Below are 23,195 nucleotides of genomic sequence, written 5' to 3' on the forward strand. Positions count from 1 at the left end.
CTTACCCACCAAAGCTTGAATCAGATGGAATAATCCTCCTGACAATGCACTGCTCAGCTGCGGCTAATGATGTTTCATCCCGGCGTTTTGCAGAGGATCTCCGGACGCTGAGAATTAAGTACCAGGAACTGACCAACGAGTACCAAATCCTGCAGGAGAGCAACAAGATCATGGTCAACCAGCTGGAGAGACTGGAAGCCCTGAAGTACAGGTGAGTCTCGATGTCCCGGGATTGCATGTGGCGGCTAGTGACTTGTGGCAGGACCACGAGGAGCTGGAACTTTTTATTCAATTGCGTTTGTATTCCACCTTTCCTGCAAGGAGCTCAAGGCGGCATCCCTTGTTCTCCTCTCTCCCAGCTCGATCCGCACAACAACCCTGTGAGGTAGGTTTGGCTGAGAGACTGTGACCGGTCCGAGGCCACCCAGTCAGCTTTATGACTGAGCGGGGATTTAAACCCTCGTCTCCCATGTCCTAACCCGGTACACTGTCTACTAAACCACACTGACTCTCTCTCTCTTTTTTTAAAATAAATTTTTATTCAGTTTTTCCTTTACAAATTAATCAACACAATCATGTTCTCAGATTTCCAATTTTTTGTACTTCCACCAGCTCCTCCACCAATCATCCATATTTACTGTCTTTTACGCATTTTCTCTATATAATATTGCCAATAAAATATCCTTTTGTCATTATTTCTTTTTTACAATACACCCTCGACGGTCACAAAACCTCTTTAAAACCCACTAGCGTTATCTGTTCATCACAGATGTTTTCCATATAATCCGAAAACTTTGCCCACTCCTCGAAGAACTTGTGATCCCTCTGGTATCTAATTTTCCCAGTCATTTTATCCAATTCTGCATAGTCCATAAGTTTCATTCTCCACTCTTCAATGTTCGGTAGTTCCTCTTGTTTCCATTTTTGGGCCATTAATATTCTTGCTGCTGTTACTGCATATTGGAAAAGTTTATAGTCCCTTCTATTTATCTCTTTTCCTGTTATTCCTAACAAAAAGCCTTCTGGTTTCTTTACAAATGTATATTTAAACATCTTTTTCAACTCATTGTAAATCATTTCCCAGAAACCTTTTACCTTCTTACATTCCCACCACACTGACTCTCTTGCCTTTCCAAATATCAGCTTTAAAGCAAGGATTTTTTGCCGGGAGCAAAGTGGGAGTGGGAAGGAGTTAAAGTCCCTCCTCAGCCCTGCTGCGCTTCTAATCAATAACCTTGCTGCCGTAGTTGCATACATACTGTATTTTTCGCTCTATAGGACGCACTTTTCCCCCTCCAAAAATGAAGGGGAAATGTGTGTGCGTCCTATGGAGCGAATGCAGGGTCCTTGGCTTCAGTGAAAGCAACGCGAAGCCTCCGAAGCGCAGAGGGAGCACTCCCTCCGCGCTCTGGAGGCTTCGCGTTGCATTCGCTGAAGCCTGGAGAGTGAGAGGCGTCAGTGCGCACCGACCCCTCTTGCTCTCCACGCTTCAGGGATAGCCGCCTGAAGCCTTCGGAGTGCAGCACGAGTTCCCACTGCGCTCCGCAGGCTTCAGGTTCCTTTGCTGGAGCCGGGAGAGCAAGACTCTCCAAAGGCTTCAGGGATAGCCGCATGCAGCCCCTCCGGCAGGGAGAGGCTGCAAATGGCTATGGCTTCTTTACCCATGCGCAGCCTCTCCCGGCTGGAGAGGTTGCGCACGGCTAAAGAGGAAGCCAAGACAGGCAGCGGGATGGATCCTGCTCACTGTCTTGGCTTCTTTGCTTTTTGGGGCTGGGGGGGGGGGCGGGCTCCCCCTGGCAGCCCCAGCAGCTCTGGGAGAAGCTGAATAAGATTTTTTCCCCTTGATTTCCCCCTCTAAAAACTAGGTGCGCCCTATGGTCCCGTGCGCCTTATGGAGCGAAAAATACGGTAAATATTGGTCTGAACGTTCTTTTTATTTCCTCTGACATGATACCTAGGAGAAAGGATTCTGTTGTTTTTTCCCCAAACATCTTTTTCAGTTCATTATAGATATTTCCCCAGAATCCCAGTATCTCTTTGCACTCCGACCACATATATAGAATTCTGTTCTCATTCTGAAGCAAAGTTCTTAACCCGAGGTACTATTTCTGGGTTAGCGGAGTCTGTAACCTGAAGCGTCTGTAACCCGAGGTACCACTGTATCTCCCTCTCAGTCCTTTCCCTCCGAACAGAGCAAGGAGCAAGTCGGACGACTCTCCCTCCCTCGACTCGGACTCCGAGGGGAGCACGGATCACCCCCCGTCCATCAACTGGCGGGCCACGCCCCACGCCAGCGGCAGCGTCTCCTTCAAGTCCGTGGAGATGGCGGGCACGGCCAGCGAGGGAGATGAGGAGGAGAAGCTGTCGAAACCGGAGAGCGAGGCTGACCTGCGCTACCAGGTGAGGAGGGAGGAGAGTGAGGCGGATCCGGACCAGGTGCAGGTATGGGGAGAGGTTTTTAAATGGTGTATAATGTATAATTTATTAAAGAGGAAAAAGAGCTCTTTTACATTCTTAAGGCAGCCAGAAAAAGCTGCCTCCTCCAATCAGGGGTTTTCCAGATATTTCAGATATTTCCAGCTGGTCTTGCCACCTGGGGCTAATGGGATCTGCAGCCTAATAATAATAATAATAATAATAATAATAATAATAATAATAATTTATTATTTATACCCCACCCATCTGGCTGAGTTTCTCCAGCCACTCTGAGCGGCTCCCATTCAAGTATTAAAAACAGAACAGCATTAAATATTAAAAACTTCCCTAAACAGGGCTGCCTTCAGATGTCTTTTAAAGATAGGATAGCTGCTTATTTCCTTCGCATCTGAAGGGAGGGTGTTCTACAGGGCAGTCTGGTAAAAGTCTGGTAGTTGTTTTTCTCTTTGACATCTGATGGGAGGGTGTTCCACAGGGCAGGCGCCACCACCAAGAAGGCCCTCTTCCTGGTTCCCTGTAACTTGGCTTCTCGCAGGGAGGGAACCGCCAGAAGGTCCTCAGCACTGGATCTCAGTGTCCGGGCAGAACGATGGGGGTGGAGACACTCCCACACCCACCCGCCCCTTGTCCCCCCAAAACAGTACTTCTGTCTTGTCAGAATTGAACCTCAATCTGTTAGCCACCATCCATCCTCCAACCGCCTCCAGACACTCACACAGGACCTTCACCGCCTTCACTGGTTCTGATTTAAAAGAGAGGTAGAGCTGGGTATCATCTGCATACTGATGAACACCCAGCCCAAACCCCCTGATGATCTCTCCCAGTGGCTGCATGTAAATGTTGAAAAGCATGGGGGAGAGGACAGAACCCTGAGGCACCCCACAAGTGAGAGCCCAGGGGTCTGAACACTCATCCCCCCCCCCACCACTTTCTGGACACTTTCAGGAAGGCTCCTCTTGGTCAGAGAAGGCAGGTAACCCTCCCTGCAGGTCAGAAACAACAAGGCACAGAGTTTTTGGATGGAGGGCACAGCTTGACCCTCTTGCCCTCTGTGCCCCTCTTCTTGCCCTGGCAGAGCGACCAAGCCCCACGCAGCCAGCGCAGGACGGAAGACAAGGACCACCTCGACCTCCCGGAGTGGGCAAGGAGAGCGGCAGAGCAGAAGGCGGGAGAGGCGGCAAGAGCAGGGAGGGAAGACGGAAGTGAGGTAGGCATGATGTATAGGGACAGGTGCTGATCAGGAGTTTGGTGGGAAATCCATGTGCGTAAGCAGTACAGGGGCCTTCCTTACAGGGTCCAGTAAAATATGCATGCAAACTGCAGGAGTCTGGGCTTGGTTGTTGTTGTTGTTTAGTCGTTTAGTCATGTCTGCCTCTTCGTGACTCCCTGGACCAGAGCACACCAGGCACTCCTGTCTTCCACTGCCTCCCGCAGTTTGGTCAAACTCACGCAGGTAGCTTCAAGAACACTGTCCCACCATCTCGTCCTCTGTCGTCCCCTTCTCCTTGTGCCCTCCATCTTTCCCAGCATCAGGGTCTTTTCCAGGGAGTCTTTTCTTCTCATGAGGTGGCCAAAGTACTGGAGTCTCAGCTTCAGAATCCGTGCTTCCAGTGAGCACTCAGGGCTGATTTCCTTCAGAATGGAGAGGTTTGATCTTCTTGCAGTCCATGGGACTCTCAAGAGTCTCCTCCAGCATCAGAATTCAAAAGCATCCATTCTTCGGCGATTAGCCTTCTTTGTGGTCCAGCTCTCACTTCCATACATAACTACTGGGAAAACTGTAGCTTGAACTATATGGACCTTTGTTGGCAAGGTGATTTATCTGCTTTTTAGGATGCTGTCTAGGTTTCTCATTGCTTTTCTCCCAAGAAGCAAGCATCTTTTAATTTCGTGGCTGCTTGGGCTTGGTAGCCAAGTATTAAGTTTTCACCCGCCAGCTTCCAAGTCCAGTCCAGCCGCAGACTGGTGTCACAATATTGTATACATTTATTAATATGGATCTTCTTTGGAGAAGCACAGACTGCTCTTAGGGTGACCTGCAAACTGGATCGCTTGCAGGGAGATTAGACCATGGCTGGCTATTTAATGGGCACTCGTTCTGGGGAAGCTAGATGATGTGATGTCAAAGCAAGGGCCAGTCCACACTTCCAGTGTGCTCTCCCATCACTTTCCTTACCGCCACCAGTCTCCTTTCTTGTAACTTGGAAGCCACGGATTCGAGTCCTACCCTCCGGAGCAGGAGAAAACAAGCTTGTTCCCTCTTCCATGAGATATTTGAAGATGGCTCTCATATCTCCTCTCAGTCTCCTCTTTTCCAGGCTAAACATACCCAGCTCCTTCAACCGTTCCTCATCAGGCTTAGTTTCCAGACCCTTGATCATCTTGGTCGCCCTTCTCTGCACACCTTCCAGCTTGTCAACATCCTCCTTAAATTGTGGTCCCCACAACTGCACACCGTATCCCAGGTGTGGTCTGACCAAGGCAGAATAGAGTGGCACTGTGACTTCTCTTGATCTGCACACGTTACTTTTGTTGACACAGCCTAGAATAGTGTTAGCTTTTTTTGCTGCTGCATCACACACTGTGCGGGGCTGCGCTTGAGACCAACCCAGAAACTCCAGCGGGTGCAGAATGCTGCGGCGAGGCTCCTTACGGGGTCCTTGCCGCGGGATCACATTCATCCAGTGCTTTACCAACTGCACTGGCTCCCGGTGGAGTACAGGATCAGGTTTAAGGTGCTGGTTTTAAGCCCTATACGACCTGGGACCCTCGTACCTACAGGACCGCCTCTCCTGGTATGCTCCGCGGAGGACCTCAAGGTCCACAAATAACAACACTTTGGAGGTCCCGAGCCTCAAGGAGGTTAGATTGGTCTCAACTAGGGCCAGGGCCTTTTCAGCACTGGCCCCGACTTGGTGGAACGCTCTGTCCCAAGAGACTAGGGCCCTGCGGGACTTGACATCTTTCCACAGGGCCTGCAAGACAGAGCTGTTCTGCCTGGCCTTTGGTTTGGACTCAGTCTGACCCTTATGTTTCCCCTCCCCTTACGGTTTTGTTCTATGGGCTACTTTTAAAATGAGGCTGCATTTTAAATTGGTTTCCCCCCCCTCTTTTTCACCTATTATGTTTTTACTGTGATTTTATTGGTGTTAGCAGCCCTGAGCCCAGCTCTGGCCAGGGAGGGCGGGGTATAAATAAAAGTTATTATTATTATTAAGACACACACACCCCACTACGGTAACTGTACACCTGAATCTGAGGGGTTGCATCTGCAGAGCCTGGTCTGCCCCACCAACCTCAATCCGGCCTCGACCTGTCTGCCTTATTTTTGACCACCAATCCAGCGGGGTAGCCCTGCCTGTCAGATTTCCCCTCCTCCTTCACTCCAGGACTTCTGCCTGCCAAACTTAGCAAAGGGGAAGAGGATGGGGACGAAGCTAGAATCAACTGGCAGTGCTGTTGCGTTCCAAAGGCAAAGGAAGGATTGGACCCTGATTAATAAAATGCACACGAGGCTTGGCCAGCAAGACTGTGGGAAGAAGTGCCAATAATAATCTGTCACATCCTGGCCCAGGTCCCTTTTATTAACAAAAGAACTTTTAACAAGCGCTTTTAAGAACCAATGAGATTTCCCCTGAGCATTTCGAAAAAACCACATGGGACAAAGTTAGATCAGAGAAATCCTTTCAACTACAAAGAACTAATTTGAGCATGCGTACATGTTCAGGCTAAATAAAACAGGAATCAAGGAGGAATGCATTTAGCAAACCCTGGAGGTCATAAACAGGCGGTAAACAGGAAAGGAAGGACAGGCAAGGGAAGAAAAGATAGTATTTGCCATCTCCTTGTGAATTCTCTTCCTGGCCCTTAAGATCTACCTAAAGATTAACAAAATCTACATCAAAGCTACCTCCTTATCTTATGTACTGAGGATGTCTGGTGAAGCAACTGGTCTGTGTTTCAGAATGCGTATACGTGCCTGTCAGGCAGAGAAAATGAGCAGTAGAGAAAATGGGGCAGAGATGCAGAGGCTTGTGGGATTTGATCAGAAATTATTGTCAATGACTCAAGCCCAGTCAACGGAAGGCTCGCTTCGGCAGCACATATACTAAAGTCAACGGAAGGCTTTCATCGCGGATGCAATGGCTTGCTCCGTATTTTCATAATTCCTCATAGCAATCCCACCTGACCACCACATTGTGCCCAGCCAGTGGCTCTGGCGCCACCTGCTGTTGGCCTCCGTGCCTCCTGCCCTACCCAGTCCCACCAGCTGCTCCTGGATTCCACTAAGACCCCATGTGTCGGAAAGGTACGCGAAGGGATGCCCGGCTTGTCCGTTGACCCTCTGCTCTTCCTACTTTTTTGGCAGATCGACCAAACCCAGGACATCCTGCGAGAGATGGAGAGTAAGTGTTGGCTCAGCCAGAACGAACGGGAGCAGCTCCACGAGGAATTGCGGATGTGCAAGGAAGAGATTGAGAGACTTAACGGCACCATCCCCATCGGAGGACGGGTAAATCCTCAGAGGCGTTTGGGCATGTGTGTGTGTGTGTGTATGTGTCGCGGGTTGCTCTGCTCGGTCCAGTGGGGAGCTGGGGGGGCTGGAGCAACCCTTTCCCTTAAGTAGGGGTGATTGATTAATTGATTGATTGACTGATTGCATTTCTATGCCTCTTTCCGTTCAAACGAATCCCAAAGCGGCTTACAAGCAACAAACAGCAATAGCATGAACACCACAAGTACAGCATGAATCAGATAATCACGGGAAATTAGGTTCAAGTTTGAATTTGGGGGCAAAACCTTTCCGAAACTCAGTGGTCCTCTCCAGACAGGCTTTTAAGAACCAGCCGCCTCAGTGTCTCCACAGGGACATATTAATCGTTTTATTTGTTTATTTCATAAATAAATTTATGCACCGTTTGATTGGGGGTGGGGGTGGGGAGAGACATACCTCAACGCGGTTTACAAAGAAAAGGGGAAAATAAAATTAGCGGTAACAGCAATTCTTTGAAACATTCAAAAGATAAAACCAGCAAGAAACTGAAAGCAGGTTAAAACACACATCCGCGTTCTGCGTGTCTGGGTAAAGGTAAAGGGACCCCTGACCATTAGGTCCAGTCGTGGCCGACTCTGGGGTTGCGGCACTCATGTCGCTTTACTGGCCGAGGGAGCCGGCGTACAGCCTCCGGGTCATGTGGCCAGCATGTGGCGAATCAGAGCAGCGCACGGAAATGCCATTTACCTTCCCACTGGAGTGGTACCTATTTATCTACTTGCACTTTGACGTGCTTTCGAACTGCTAGGTTGGCAGGAGCAGGGACCGAGCAACGGGAGCTCACCCCGTTGTCGCGGGGATTCGATCTGCCGACCTTCTGATTGGCAAGTCCTAGGCTCTGTGGTTTAACCCACAGCTCCACCTGTGTCTGGGTAGGCTTGACCAAACAGAAATGTTTTTAGCAGGCGCTGAGAAATATACAGGGAAGGCAACTGCCTGGTGTCATTGGGCAGGGAGTTCGAAAGCGTAGGTGGCGTCGCACGGAAAGATATCTTACAAATGCGGAACAGGTATCACGCAGCACTTATAGCAGCGCCAGATACCACGTGGGGATCAGTCGCCGGTGCGCTTTTGGGGGTTCGAGAGACACAGCAATTCCTGCATAACGTTTCATGTGGTTGCTTTGTTAAACACACACATTGACTGACTCCAATTCCTGCACAATCGCAATCCCTTTCCTGGTGGGTGGTAGGAATTCTGCATAGCCAGCTCCTTCTCAGACCCCCAAATTCTTGGGTGCAGAGTCATAGCACGCAGGCGGCTCTGAAGCAGGATCCGGGCCCGAAATTTCAGACCCCCGTCCCACACAGGCAGCCAAAACACCCTGTGGCCTAACTTCTTTCTTTCTCTCTCCTCTCTCTCTTTCTCTCGTCCCCTGCCTCGGCTCATCTCTTCTCCGTGGTGTTTGTGGTGTCCCCTCCGCCCTCCATCCCACGCTCTCCCTCCCCACACCGCCCCCCCGGAACCCCACAGGTCCCCCACGCACCCGACCCTCCTGCTGTCATCTCCCTCCCTCTCATAGGACTGGTTATCATAGTAGCCCTGCTTTGGTGCTGGCGGGCTGAGATGTCTTCCTAACTCCCCGAATCAGGTACTGGTATCATCCGCTTGGTCTGCTAGGCTGCGCTTGGCTTGCGTCTCCTGCATGAAGCAGGGACACACATTCCCCGTCCCCAACATTTGGTTGCTTTGTCGTTGTCGTCCCTCCCCTTGCAGTCACACCCATGCACCTGCCCTGCACCTCCCCTCTCGCCTCCTTCCCCAACCCATCGCCTGCCGCACACCCTGTTCCCCCTTCACAACAAATCATCTCCCCATGCTTGCGTTTCCTCCTCCGGTGAGGCAGAGCAGGAACAAACCAATTCCTATTTTTTAAAAAATAGACTTTGGGTTAGGGACGCCTTTCCAGAGGTTTTCCTGCTGGGTCTGACGGGAGCTCTAGCCAGTGCCGGATTTAAAGGACCCCTGACCATTAGGTTCAGTCATGACCGACTCTGGGGTTGCGGCGCTCATCTCACTTTATTGGCCGAGGGAGCTGGCGTACAGCTTCCGGGTCATGTGGCCAGCATGACTAAGCCGCTTCTGGTGAACCAGAGCAGTGCACGGAAACGCCGTTTACCTTCCCGCCAGAGCAGTACCTATTTATCTACTTGCACTTTGACGTGCTTTTGAACTGCTAGGTGGGCAGGAGCAGGGAGTGAGCAACAGGAGCTCACCCCATCATGGGGATTCGAACCGCCGACCTTCTGATCAGCAAGCCTAAGAGGCTCGGTGGTTTAGACCACAGTGTCCCAAAATACTACTTTGATAAAATACATATTTTGTTATGTGCAAATGGCTTTAGATACCTATTAGGTCTATAAATTACAATCTAGCATATATTCAACACAAAAAACTGCGACCATTTGTTGTTGACGAAGGGCAGCTGGACATAGAAAGGACCCCATTACTTTCAGTAGCTTAGGGCCTTATCAAACCGAAATCTGGCCCTGGCTCTAGGGCAGAAACATCTGGAAGGGTTAAGAGGTGCTTCCTACAACCTCCCTTTGAAAAACTCGGCAGCCCGGTTGCTCACCGGTTTGAGGATATAATGCCAATCCTGGCTGCCCATTACCGTATTTTTCGCTCCATAAGGCGCACTGGACCATAAGGCGCACCTAGTTTTTAGAGGGGGAAATCAGGAAAAAAAATCTCCCCCCCCAGCCCCAAAGAGCGCACAGCCTGTCCGCTTCTCCCAGAGCTTCCGGGGCTGTCGGGGGAAGCCCGGGTTGCCCTCCCCCAGCCCCAAAGAGCAAAGAAGCCAAGAGAGTGAGTGGGATCCATCCTGCTCGCTGTCTTGGCTTCTGTCAGTCCCTTCTCCCTCCTGGGGAAAAACCTGCAAGAGCCGCGCGGAGCTTGTGTGCGGCTCTTGGGGGCATTTCCTCCCTGCTTCCCCCCTGCATTTGCTCCGTAAGACGCACACACATTTCCCCTTACTTTTTAGGAGGGGGAAAGTGTGTCTTATGGAGCGAAAAATACGGTAGTTTCCCAGCTCGAAAGTGCTGCTTTTTGACCTATAAGCCTTAAACTGCTCAGGACCGCGATGCCTCAAGGACTGCCTCCAACCATATGAACCGACCTGGACCCTGAGATCGCCCTCTGAGGCTCATCTTCACCTGCCTCCATCACGAGAGGCCCAGAGGGTGGCAACACAAGATAGCTCAGTTGCTTAGAGCGTGGTTCTGATCACGCCAAGGTTGCAGGTTCGATTCCCGTGTGGGGCAGCTGCCTAGTCCTGCATTGCTGGGGGCTGGACTGGATTATCCTCACTGTCCCTTCCAACGCTACGATTCTGTGATTCTAACAGGGCCTTTTCAGCAGTGGCTCCCTGTTTGTGGAATGCTCTCCACAGGAGAGGCTCCCCTGGCACCTTCATTTAGGCATAACGACGACAATAATAATATTAACTAGGCGAAAACGTCCCTCATTTGGTTGATTCAATTTACATCCTATACCCTTTTAAAATATATTTTTTTGGGGGGGGCGTATTGGGTTGCTGTTTTTATTTTTATTAGGTATTTTGTGGTTTAATATCTTGATTTTATTCTGTGAACCGCCCTGAGACCCACTCACCCCCCAGATATAGGGTGGTATTTAAATTCAATTAACAACAACACTTTACAGTGGTACCTCGGGTTAAGTACTTAATTCGTTCCAGAGGTCTGTTCTTAACCTGAAACTGTTCTTAACCTGAAACTGTTCTTAACCTGAAACTGTTCTTAACCTGAAGCACCACTTTAGCTAATGGGGCCTCCTGCTGCCGCCATGCTGTTGTCGAGTGATTTCTGTTCTCATCCTGAAGCAAAGTTCTTAACCCAAAGCACTATTTCTGGGTTAGCGGAGTCTGTAACCTGAAGCATATGTAATCTGAGGTACCACTGTATTTATTTATATGCCGTCCATCTTACTGGGTTTCCACTCTGGGCAGCTCCTAGCAGTCAAAAACATTCCTCTTCAACCAGGCCTCTCTCTGGCTTTTGACAGAATCATAGACTTGGGACCAACGAGGGTCTTCTAGTTCGACCCCTTGCAATGCAGGAATCTTTTACCCAATGCGGGTCTCGAATCCACAACCCTGGCATAGCTACCGACTGAGCTATACCAGCTTGTAACTACTGATGACCTTCCAGAATAAGGGAGGGTGTTTTAACGTATTTCTCTCCCACTTGGTTTTAATGCATGTCTTTTTGTTCTTTTCTTTTTGTAAGTCGCTTTGAGTTGCCCTGGCAAAAAATAAAATAAAAATAAAAAATAGGGTGACTAATCCATTTACTAAATAAATAAATAACTGACCTACCAGCTCAGAAATAGATAGATAGATAGATAGATAAATGTCTGAGCTACCAGCTCAGAAATAAATAAATAGATAAATAAATAAATGACTGAGCTACCAGCTCAGAAATAAATAAATAGATAAATAAATAAATGACAGAGCTACCAGCTCAGAAATAAATAAATAGGTAAAGGTAAAGGGACCCCTGACCGACTCTGGGGTTGCTTTATTGGACGAGGGAGCCGGCGTACAGCTTCCGGGTCATGTGGCCAGCAGGACTAAGCCACTTCTGGCGAACCAGAGCAGTGCATGGAAAGACCGTTTACCTTCCCGCCAGAGTGGTACCTATTTATCTACTTGCACTTTGATGTGCTTTCGAACTGCTAGGTTGGCAGGAGCAGGGACCGAGCAACGGGAGCTCATCCCGTCGCAGGGATTCGAACCGTTGACCTTCTGATCGGCAAGTCCTAGCCTCTGTGGTTTAACCCACAGGACCACCCACGTCCCCAAATAAATATATAGATAGATAAATAAATAAATAAATAGATGGCTGAGCTACCAGCTCAGAAATAGATAGATAGATGATAGATAGATAGATAGATAGATAGATAGATAAATGGTTGAGCTACCAGCCTTCCTAGGAATCACCTTCATAAGAACGTAAAAGGCTACAGGATCAATCCAATGGCCCTTTAGTCCAGCACCCTGTTCTCATGGCAGCCGACCAGATGTCTGGCGGCGACCCAGCAAGCGGGATTCGAACACGAGCCCCCCGCCACCCCGCGTGCCGAAAGCGCGGGTTGCAATGCACGCCTGCGGATGTCCGTGTGGTTCAATTAACCCTAGTGCATGGAGCGGGGTTGGAGCCAGGTGGGTGGGTTTTAAGGCTCCCTCGCTGACCCCCCCTTTCTCCTTCTCCTCCCCCCCTGCAGGTCCCAGCCGGAGGGATGAAGCCCCTCGCTCTCTTCGCCGTCCTTGCCGGGGGCCTCCTCCTCTACCCCTGCGTAAAGAGATACACCAGCAGCTGGACGCCGCCCTAAGGATCCTCCACACCTGGACACCCGCCCCTCAAAGAGGGGGCCCCTTGCGCCACGTACCCCTCCCCACCCCAACTCTGTGAGGACTGAGCACCTGTCCCCCCACACCGCCCCCCCATTAACCCAGCCGCTGCTCGGAAGGCCGGTCTCGCCAGCAGCCACGCCAAGCGAACCTTCACCCATCATCAGTTATCCATTCCCCTCCCTTCCCTGCTTCTGCTGAGGATGAGCCAAGGCGAGGTTTTTTTTGGGGGGGGTCTTGCAACCGGGCTTCCAGCTTCCCACCTGCCCTGCCCCCTCCCCTGCCGCCAGGGACCTCTGGGGTGCAGTCCTCGGTTTCCCCATCAGTGGTCCCAACCTGGAGGAGCCCAGGCGTTGGCTGGGAGGGAAGAGAGATGGCGATTATGAATCCGCCTCACCTCCTTTTGGCCCCCCCTGGAAAAAGCAGGACCTGGGGACCCCATGGTACCTCTCCCCTCTTTTACCCCCCCCCCGGGCTCTTCTGTGCCAGTCCAAGGGAGCAACCGAGAGCAATAACTGTTCTCTGAGTGGCTGACCTCTGCAATAACCAGAAGGGACCTGATGAGCTTTCCCAGCAGGAAAAGTTTGCAACCAGGGTCAGGATGAAGAGGTGTGGGGAGCTGGGAGGGGGGGCAATTTCCTCTAGGCAATATTTAAAGTCTGTTTCGACACACTGTGAACGGGAAGCGACTTCCGGAGGGGCCCGGAGCAGAACGGATCGACCTGTGAATTTCTTTCGTCCTCCGCTCCATCAGGGATAACCTTTCTCGCTTATCCCCAACCCGGGCCGGATCCTGAATCTATGCATTCCACCCCTAGCTCCGTCCCCCTCCTCTTTCTCCATGGTGGTCTCGTCCCACAGCGGCACACTGTTTCCTCCTGGCCCTAGGAATGCTCACAGAGTTTGTGTGTGTGTGTGTGTGTATGTATGTATGTGTCCCTCTTTGCACCTTCGACGCAGGTATGATGGTTCGGGGACCACCAGGATGCAGAAAGGTCCCTTAAGGCCTGCTTGGGTCCCCCAGGACTGTCCTCGTCCGACAGCGCTTCCAGCAATCGAGGCCCCACCCAGGTAGCAACAGGTGGGGGAGCCACGGCATGTGGACTGTAGCGCAGCCCTCCGGGATTTGGGGCGCCAAATCCTTGCCCTGCATGTTTCGTGGGCACCCGTCCTCCGTCACCTCACGGTCCGTCGCCCCCTCCTCACCTCTTCCGCGTCTCGTTCATCGAGCTCTGCTCCCGACTTCCGTCCGAGAAGGGGGCCACCCCCTAAAAGCCGCTGGAGACCGTCTGCAGATCTTTCTCTTTCGTCTATGTTGTAACTCAGTAAAAAAAGGAAATGGGAAAACAAAGACCTTTCTAAATACATGAGGCTTTGCTCTCTTCTGTCCTGGTTGCGTTTTTCCGCATGAAGGCAGTGTGGGAATGTTCAGGGTGGCAGGAGAGGATATAAAGGTAAAGGGACCCCTGACCGTTAGGTCCAGTCGTGGCCGACTCTGGGGTTGCGGCGCTCATCTCGCTTTATTGGCTGAGGGAGCCGGCGTACAGCTTCTGGGTCATGTGGCCAGCAGGACTAAGCTGCTTCCGGTGAACCACGCACGGAAGTGCCATTTACCTTCCCGCCAGAGTGGTACCTATTTATCTACTTGCACTTTGACGTGCTTCCGAACTGCTAGGTTGGCAGGAGCAGGGACCGAGCAACGGGAGCTCACCCCATCGCGGGGATTCGAACCGCCAACCTTCTGATCGGCAAGTCCTAGGTTCTGTGGTTTAACCCACAGCGCCACCCGCATCCCTTTGAATAAACCTATACAGATTTATTATTGCCTCTCCTTATATTCTTATGCATTGCGGGCGTTAATGAGGATTTTCTCGCTTCTGGGGATCACACTTGACCAGACCTTGCTTGGGCAGCATGGGGAAAAAACCCTGGGGCCTTCGAGGAGTGGCAGAGAAGTGCCAACGGCTGCGATGTGTCTGGGTCTCAAATGAGCTGGCAGGCTCCGAAAGGTCCACGTGAGTCACAGGTCTATAATTGCTGCCCCAGGTGGCTGGAGGAATGAGATGGGTACCCGCCAGTGGTGCCCGCTGGGATGGCCGCAGCTCAGAACGCTCACCCACCTCCCAGCCTATTCCTCAGTCTCCCCCTCTCAAGAGGCGAAGGGGCTACTGCTTCTCTCTAGCACATGACCTGCTTCAGAGCGTCTGGAGCACAAACTGTTCTTTGGGGCTGCGCATGCTGTGTCTTACTCACAAGTCCCCTTTTGAGGCCAGGTGCTCTGGGACAGAACCTCATCGGCTATATCGAGCGAGGAGCGTGGCCTCTGGCCAGCCCATCGCCCTAGCCAGAGAATGAACTGTGTGTGTGTTTATTTGGGGTGGAGAGGAGGAGAGGAAAGAAGGGGCGAGTTTTAGGGGGCTTGCGAGGGACGCGGGTGGCGCTGTGGGTTAAACCACAGAGCCTAGGACTCGCCGATCAGAAGGTCGGCGGTTCGAATCCCCGCAACAGGGTGAGCTCCCGTTGCTCAGTCCCTGCTCCTGCCAACCTAGCAGTTCGAAAGCACGTCAACGTGCAAGTAGATAAATAGGTACCGCTCTGGCGGGAAGGTAAATGGTGTTTCTGTGCGCTGCTCTGGTTCGCCAGAAGCGGCTTAGTCATGCTGGCCACATGAACCAGAAGCTGTATGCCGGCTTCCTCGGCCAATAAAGCGAGATGAGCGCTGCAACCCCAGAGTCGTCCACGACTGGACCTAATGGTCAGGGGTCCCTTTACCTTTAAGACTTTTGTTCAGCCAAGACATGCTTTCTTGAAAGGTACTAAAAACCAGGAAGATTTGAGGGTTTGCAGGTTAATGATATTGTTATGGGGTTTGTGGGGGAGAGGGTATTGGTCTGGATGTCCTCAGCAAACTTTTTCAGCAGGGGGCCGGTCCACTGTCCCTCAGACCTTCTGGGGGGCCAGACTATATTTTTTGGGGGGTAAATGAATGAATTCCTATGCCCCACAAATAACCCAGAGATGCATTTTAAATAAAAGCACACATTCTACTCATGTAAAAACACCAGGCAGGCCCCACAAATGACCCAGAGATGCATTTTAAATACAGTGGTACCTCTGGAAGCGAACGGGATCTGTTCCAGAGCCCCATTCTCATCCTGAGTAGAGCGTAACCCGCAACTGTGCATATGTGTATGCGCAGGTCGCGATTCGCCACTTCCGCGCATGCGCGTGACATCATTTTGAGCCTTTGCACATGCACGAGCAGCGAAACCCGGAAGTAACGCGCTCCGTTACTTCCAGGTCACCTGGAACACGAAAATACTGAACCTGAAGCTACTTCAACCCAAGGTTTGACTGTAAAAGGACACATTCTACTCATGTAAAAACACGCTGATTCCCGGACCATCTGCGGGACAGATTGAGAAGGCGATTGGGCCGGATCTGGCCCCTGGGCCTTAGGTTGCCTACCCCTGCTCTTGACTCAGGGTCCCTTAAGAGTTATGACTCTACAATTATAAGCCTCTTTGTAAGACAATGGCCTTGGCTGCCCAAGTTAAGTGTCCTCATCGGCATCCCAGAAGAACCAGCCACATTGCAGGAGCTACATCTAAGTGAGGGAGACTTCACCTTGCTGCTAGGCAGGAGAACAAAAACAGAGATTTATGCATGAGCTCAGCTGAAAGCAGCCTGGAAGCTGGATCCACAGAGACCTCCTTGCTCTGTGCTGGATCCAAAGGTGCGACTGAAGGAGAGAAGCAAGATCTGTTCAGGGGTTAATGCTGCGAGCCCCTCTGTCTTATGCTGCTACTTCTTTAGCGATCCCTTGTAGCCAAGAAGATTGTCTTCCATAAACACGGTTTTAACAATGAGTCCGTAAGAGACTGTGGAGGCCAATTCTGGATCCACACATCCTTCCACAGTGGGGACATTGGTTTCCGGGCGGGAGTTGGTCACGGTGTGGATTTGCCAAACGTGCCTTCCTCTTAGCACATTTCTCCCTTGCGTCCTGAGTTCGAGTGTCTTCAAAGCCCATGACACTTTTGGCAAAGGCTGTTCTCCAACTGGAGCGCTCACAGGCCAGTGTTCCCCAGTTGTTGGTGTTTATACTACATTTTTAAAGATTTGCCTTGAGAGAGTCCTTAAACCTCTTTTGCTGACCACCAGCACGACGCTTTCCATTTTTAAGTTCGGAATAGAGGAATCTCAGATTGTACATATGCGCAGATAAAACCACATAACCTGAAGACACCACAATCTCCACCTGGAGATCATTCCAAGGAAACCAATATCTGGGTAAGTGCCCAGAACCCCTGAAGTCTCGGAGTTTGGGGTGGCCAATAACCAGTGGCATAGTGTGGGGGCGAGAGGGGCAACTGCCCTGGGTGCAAAATTCTAAGAGGCCACAACCTGGTACCCCCACAAGAGGCTCTCTCGTTGGGCTGACTTTCTGGGGCAGTGGGGAGGCAAACCGTGCCCAGGCTGGGCCTTTGGGGCTGGGGCAGTACTACCCAGTGGCGTAGCGCAGGGGGTGCAGGGGGGCCGGCCGCACCGGGCGCAAAATCTGGGGGGGCGCGCACTCGCAGCTCTCTGCCCCTACTAAAATCCACGGGTTAGGGGGCGCAAATTACTTGCCTTGCCCCGGGTGCTGACAACCCACGCTACGCCACTGGTACTACCTCCTCGTGGCTACAAAGGGGTGCCTGCACGCACCCCACCCCTGGGCTGACGAGAAGTCAAGGCCAAGGCACCCAGCAGCAGGGCACCACCCCAGCAACAGCATCAGTATATTTCTGAGCACAATTCAAAGTGTTGGTGCTGACCTTTAAAGCCCTAAACGGCCTCAGTCCAGTAGACCTGAAAGAGCGTCTCCACCCCCATCGTTCTGCCCGGACACTGAGGTCCAGCGCCGAGGGCCTTCTGGCAGTTCCCTCCCTGCGAGAAGCCAAGTTACAGGGAACCACGCAGAGGGCCTTCTTGGTGGTGGTGCCCGCCCTGTGGAACGCCCTCCCACCAGATGTCAAAGAGAAGAACAACTACCAGGCTTTTAGAAGACATCTGAAGGCAGCCCTGTTTTGGGAAGCGCTTCTACCCTGGCTGCCCAGTCCACCAGGGCGGCGCAACACTTTCGCTGCCCTGGGCACCAGGAACCCACGCTACACCACTGCCTGTACCCATATAGATTCTGGCCCTCCTCACTCTCCTGGCACCGCCAGAAGACTGTGGACCTCACAAGCTGCTTTGCTCGTGCCCATTTTTTCTTCTTTGCTTATTTCTTTTCTTATTTTTTATTAAATTTTATCTACATAATTATTACAAAATACAAGCAAAATACTGCACATACATACATATATATTTCAGATAAGCACACACATATATAAAAGAACAAAAAAGAAAAAAGGAAGAGAAGAAAAATTGGAAGAAGAAGAAGAAAAATTGGAAGAATTTCTTCCAAATTTATTCTACAAATATCTCAATAATAAAATTTCAGGGATTGACTTCCATCGCTTACACTGCACTTCCTATATATGTTTTAAGCAAAATTGTATCAGTTATTCCATATTTCCCCATGCAAGTATTCCAATCAATAAGTTTTCTAAATCTTTTATAAACACAAGCAACACTTTACACTTAAGCCTTGTCTACATAAATAACCATTTAAACATTTCCATTGTTTCTGGATTATATTTTTAGGTTTTTGTCTTTATCCTCTTTGCTTATTTCTCTTGTTTTAGGACAAGCTCCGCGCCCCCCTCCTTGCATTTTGCAGATATGACGGAGAGACAGACAACCCCAGATGGGTCCTGGGAAAAGACTGCGACTCATGAGGCTGCTGGCCCTGCAGGGGAGAGGAGGTGAATTCCTGGCCTTTCGCTGCGTCCGGCCCCCCCTGACTCGGCACGATATTAATAGATTCCCCCCCTCCCACGTTACCCCTGAGCTCGGCCATTCAGGAATCCCTGGACGCAGCTGCTGCCAGGATGATTTTGTCTTGCCCACCCTCTTTTGCAGAGAGATCGGCCCACGACAGAAAGAGGGGCCCGATCCTTTGCCTCATGGGGCCCGATTCGGAGCGGATGCAGCCGTTCCCCACTCACCCGGTGGATTTATGTATACACTCAACAAGCTATAGCTTAGGGCCCCACTCTCTTGGGGGCCCCAAAAAATTTAAAGGAAAAAAAACCTGGATGTACATTCCCAAAATAGAAGATAAAAAACAAAGAAAATAAAAACTACACACAGCAAGCGTGTTTTGTGCTGTGTAGGCTCCTATGATGGAAGTCATGGGCCCCACCTGCTAGCCTGCTCCCTAAAAGATCACTGGTTTGCTCCTTTCTATATATAGGGTGCCTACATTCTGCATGGACTGGTTGTATGACAACATGGGCAAATGCCTTGAGATGCCTATTAGGTCCATAAATATATGGCATATATTCAACACATAAAACAGTGACCATTTGTTGTTGACAAAGGACAGCTGGACGTAGAAAGGGCCCCATTACCTTCAGTAGCTGAGGGCCTCATCAAACCCAAATCTGGCCCCGTGCAGGAGGGAGGAGAACCCTGAATAGTGGTGCACAAGCCCTTATACAGACATTTGAAGTTCCAGTATTAACCATCGCAAAAGAATGGCCAGGCTGCCCAAGGAAATCAATCAGTGACCGTTATCAGGTATCCTGGCAAACAGGATTTCTGATGCAGACTTGCCTCCATCTGTGTTGTATGTATGCTGTTTTGGGGGGTGGTCTTGGGCGACAGGGTGGGTGACCCCCTGCTTGGAAACCTCCAAGGTAGGAGAGCCCACCACCGTCCCCCTGTCGAACAGCTCTTGCCGTCGTAAAGTTCTTCCTGATGTTTAATGGGAATCTGCTTCAATGTCATTAATCTGAAACCCGATTCGAGTCTTCTCCTCTGGGTCAACAGGAAACAATCTCTCTCCATGTTCCACTGGACAGCCCTCCAGACATTTGAAGATGGAACTCGCCAAAGACCCAGCGGTGTCGGAAGAGCTTTGCCACATCCGTTTTTGCTGTTGCCTCCTTCCTCGTCCAAAATCTCCGCTGGACGTTGTTCCCACCTCACCACCATTTTAAATTCAATTAATAATAGGCCCTATGCATGCAACACATAACCACGCTAATGTAAGTAAGAATATCAGATTATGTGACATACCGGTATCCTATAATAGAAAACTTTTAATATCCCTGTGTTATGAATACAAAACCCTTAACGTCAAAGTTATGCATTTTTAAATATACCACGAAACGTGTATTAAATCTCAATCTATTTTTCTTTAAATAAATATGTGAGTTATGTCTAAAATCTAAGTATCAAATACCTGCTTATAAAAGTATTAAATGCTTACACCTGCTCATAAAAAAATGTTTTAAAAATATTCCTTTTATAGATGGCCCCTGTTATAAGATAAAGGTAAAGGGGCCCCTGACCATTAGGTCCAGTCGTGGCCTACTCTGGGGTTGTGGCGTTCATCTCGCTTTATTGGCCGGGTCATGTGGCCAGCAGGACTAAGCCGCTTCTGGCGAACCAGAGCAGCGCACGGAAACGCCGTTTACCTTCCCGCCGGAGCGGTACCTATTTATCTACTTGCACTTTGATGTGCTTTCGAACTGCTAGGTTGGCAGGAGCAGGGACCGAGCAACGGGAGCTCACCCCGTCGCGGGGATTCGAACCGCCGACCTTCTGTTCGCAAGTCCTAGGCTCTGTGGTTTAACCCACAGCGCCACCCGTGTCCATAGCCCCTGCTATTAAACATGGAAAAAACATTAAACATGGAAAAAAAACCTTCCCTATGCGGGGCTGCCTTCAGATGTTGTGTAGTTACTTATCTCCTTGGCTCAGGAGTGACATAATTCCATACCCTCCAATGTTTCTCCAGTGAAAAGAGGGACGTCCTAAGGAAAAGCCGGACATTCTGGGATCAAATCCCTGGAAAATAGGGGCACTTGGAGGGTCTGCGAGGCCCTTTTGAGCCACAGCCAGCACATGTGTGACTCATGTTTGTGCATAAATGTGTGTCTGATGGGCAGGTGGGGGCAGATTGGCCGCTAGAAGCCGTCCCTCGCTCCAACTGGCATGAGAAAGTCGAAGGCAGCACATAGCATTCGTCAGGAGCTTTCCTACATAGAAATAACCCACTAGGTCAGTCCTGCCTGAATCACAGCCGGCTAGAATATCAGACCACGTTTTCTCCAAAGGACAAAGGACACCGTGTCTGGGCACCCGTCACTGCACACATCGTTCTGTCGGAGAGAAGTAGATCACCGGGGACAACACTCGACTCACCCGGCCTCTAGACACTCCCTATGCAATTCCTGTTTCAAACAAACAGGAACTGGAAATGAGTGCTGATATTTTTTCGATGAAGCACTCCCATGAAAGAAAGGCAAATAAAATATTGGGCTGGGGTATTCTTTAAGGGGGGATGTTGGTGCTCTCAGTATCAATTATTGTTGTTGTTGTTGTTTAGTCGTTTCGTCGTGTCCGACTCTTCCTGACCCCCTGGACCAGAGCATGCCAGGCCCTCCTGTCTTCCACTGCCTCCCGCAGTTTGGTCAAACTCATGTTTGTAGCTTCGAGAACACTGTCCCACCATCTCCTCCTCTGTCATCCCCTTCTCCTTGTGCCCTCCATCTTTCCCAACATCAGGGTCTTTTCCAGGGAGTCTTCTCCTCTCATGAGGTGGCCAAAGTATTGGAGCCTCAGCTTCAGGATCTGTCCTTCCAGTGAGCACTCAGGGCTGATTTCCTTAAGGATGGAGAGGTTTGTTCTTCTTGCAGTCCATGGGACTCTCAAGAGTCTCCTCCAGCACCATAATTCAAAAGCATCCATTCTTCAGCGATCAGCCTTCTTTATGGTCCAGCTCTCACTTCCATACATCACTCCTGGGAAAACCATAGCTTTAACTATACAGACTTTTGTCGGCAAGGTGATGTCTCTGCTTTTTAAGATGCTGTCTAGGTTTGTCATTGCTATCAATTATTAGCATCTTTGTTTTTCTAGATTTTACGATTTATGTTAAGGTTACCAGATGTCCCCGTTTCCCCGGATTTACAAAATCCTATCGTTCCTACTAAAGTTGAAAAGTGTCCCCAGATTCATTGAAAAAAAATCTGGTAACCTTAATTTATGTTGAGATTGTTCAGCTTTGTCGTGAGCAATCTTGATGTGCTTTCTTCATTGCTGATGACTTACCTTTCCAATTAGGGACGCGTGGGGTGCTGAGGTCTAAACCACTGATCCTCTTGGGCTTGCTGATCGGAAGGTCGGTGGTTCGAATCCCCGTGATGGGGTGAGCTCCCGTTGCTCTGTCCCTGCTCCTGCCAACCTAGCAGTTCGAAAGCATGCCAATGCAAGTAGATAAACGGTGTTTCCATGCGCTCTGGTTTCTGTCATGGTGTTCCGTGGCGCCAGATGCGGTTTAGTCATGCTAGACCAGGGGTCAGCAAACTTTTCCAGCCGTGGGCCAGTTCACTGTCCCTCAGACCCTGTGGGGGGCCAGACTATATTTTTTTGGGAGAAAGAATGCATTCCTATGCCCCACAAATAACCCTGCTTTATAGGGACATCCTAAATAATAATAATAATAATAATAATAATAATAATAATAATAATAATAATAATAATATGTGTTTGTGGGAAGCAGGGTGTTTATTGTTTTGCTGTTTTGTTTTTATTTATTTACTTGTTTCTATCCTGTATTTTTTTCAATGAACTGCCATGAGATCTCATGAGAAAGGGCAGTATATAAAATTTAATCATCATCATCATCATCAGTGCTTTTTTCTAAAAAATAAATTTAGGGGAGTTTGATTTAATTTGCTGTTGTTTTATCCTTTGGTGGGGAGTTGCTGCAGGAGCTGCTGCTGTAGCCAGAGTATAAGACGACCCCCGACTTTTGAGATGATTTTCCCAAGTTAAAAAGTAGTCTTATACACCAGAATCATAGAATCATAGAATCATAGAGTTGGAAGAGACCACAAGAGCCATCGAGTCCAACCCCCTGCCAAGCAAGAAAATACAGTACTCTCATTTTCCTACTCATATTGAAATACTGCCCCTCAATGAGGCCAAACTTAAATTCACAACATATTTAGGGGTATGTGTACGCTTGCATCCTCCCAGAAAAAAGCACTGATAATAATAATAATAATAATAATAATAATAATAATAATAATAATAATTTTTATTATTTAAACCCCGACCATCTGATTGGGTTGTCCCAGCCACTCTGGGCAGCTTACAACATATATAAAAACAGAGAAGTGTCCCAGGAAAACAGGGACATTTGGAGAGTCTGTTGCAGGTTCCGTAGTCCTGAGTTAGACTCTGTTCTTTGGCTACGAAAACACTTTGAGAATGAGTGGGGCGGGCGTGAGGAGCCCCCCCTCCTTCATTACCCTTTTTGGCACAGCAGGGCTCTGGAAATGACTTCAAGGAGAGCTAATCGGCTGGCTGGACTGTGAGTGTCTCTCCCGGCGCACCGTCAAGTGTTTCGCAGATAAAATTGGACATGTTGGTAACATCCCTATTTTCGTACGCTCACTGCCTGCCTGAATGCCCCCCTCGCCCCCCCACTCTCTGACCAGATATGCATGTACGAAGGTTCTACTCTGTCTCCAGTAGCCTGCCCCATGTTGTTGTAGTAGCCAAGAAGCTGTTGTGCATTAAAAAGAAAAAAAAACCTTGGGAAATTGTCCTGCAACCTGCTTTCCAAAGTTGGCACCAAACGGCTGTGGCTCAGAGTATGTTTGCAGGCAAATCTCTTCTTCTTCTTCTCTGGCGATCTGTCGTAGCCGAGTAAGATTGTCTTCCATA

At 49.8% G+C, this 23,195-nt stretch overlaps 1 protein-coding gene across 6 annotated transcripts in view; it reads left to right on the forward strand.

Annotated features, from left to right (window-relative positions):
- The window catches only part of CCDC136 (coiled-coil domain containing 136), a 40,457-nt gene extending 26,730 nt beyond the window's left edge, over positions 1 to 13,727 (forward strand). For 4 of the 6 annotated variants that reach the window (XM_081927170.1, XM_081927168.1, XM_081927166.1 and 1 more), the window contains 5 exons: positions 94 to 211; positions 2,175 to 2,400; positions 3,512 to 3,643; positions 6,806 to 6,949; positions 12,236 to 13,727. In XM_081927170.1, the coding sequence (XP_081783296.1) occupies positions 94 to 211; positions 2,175 to 2,400; positions 3,512 to 3,643; positions 6,806 to 6,949; positions 12,236 to 12,343 (728 nt within the window). In that variant the 3' untranslated portion in view covers positions 12,344 to 13,727. Of the gene's footprint in view, positions 1 to 93; positions 212 to 2,174; positions 2,401 to 3,511; positions 3,644 to 6,805; positions 6,950 to 8,464; positions 8,583 to 12,235 lie in introns of all 6 variants that reach the window. The other 2 variants (XM_081927167.1, XM_081927169.1) reach the window with 2 other exon arrangements.
- Positions 13,728 to 23,195: the final 9,468 nt, after the last annotated feature.

This window comes from Podarcis melisellensis (assembly GCF_964234715.1).
Source record: "Podarcis melisellensis genome assembly, chromosome: 10".
NCBI classification, from domain to species: Eukaryota; Metazoa; Chordata; class Lepidosauria; order Squamata; family Lacertidae; genus Podarcis; species Podarcis melisellensis.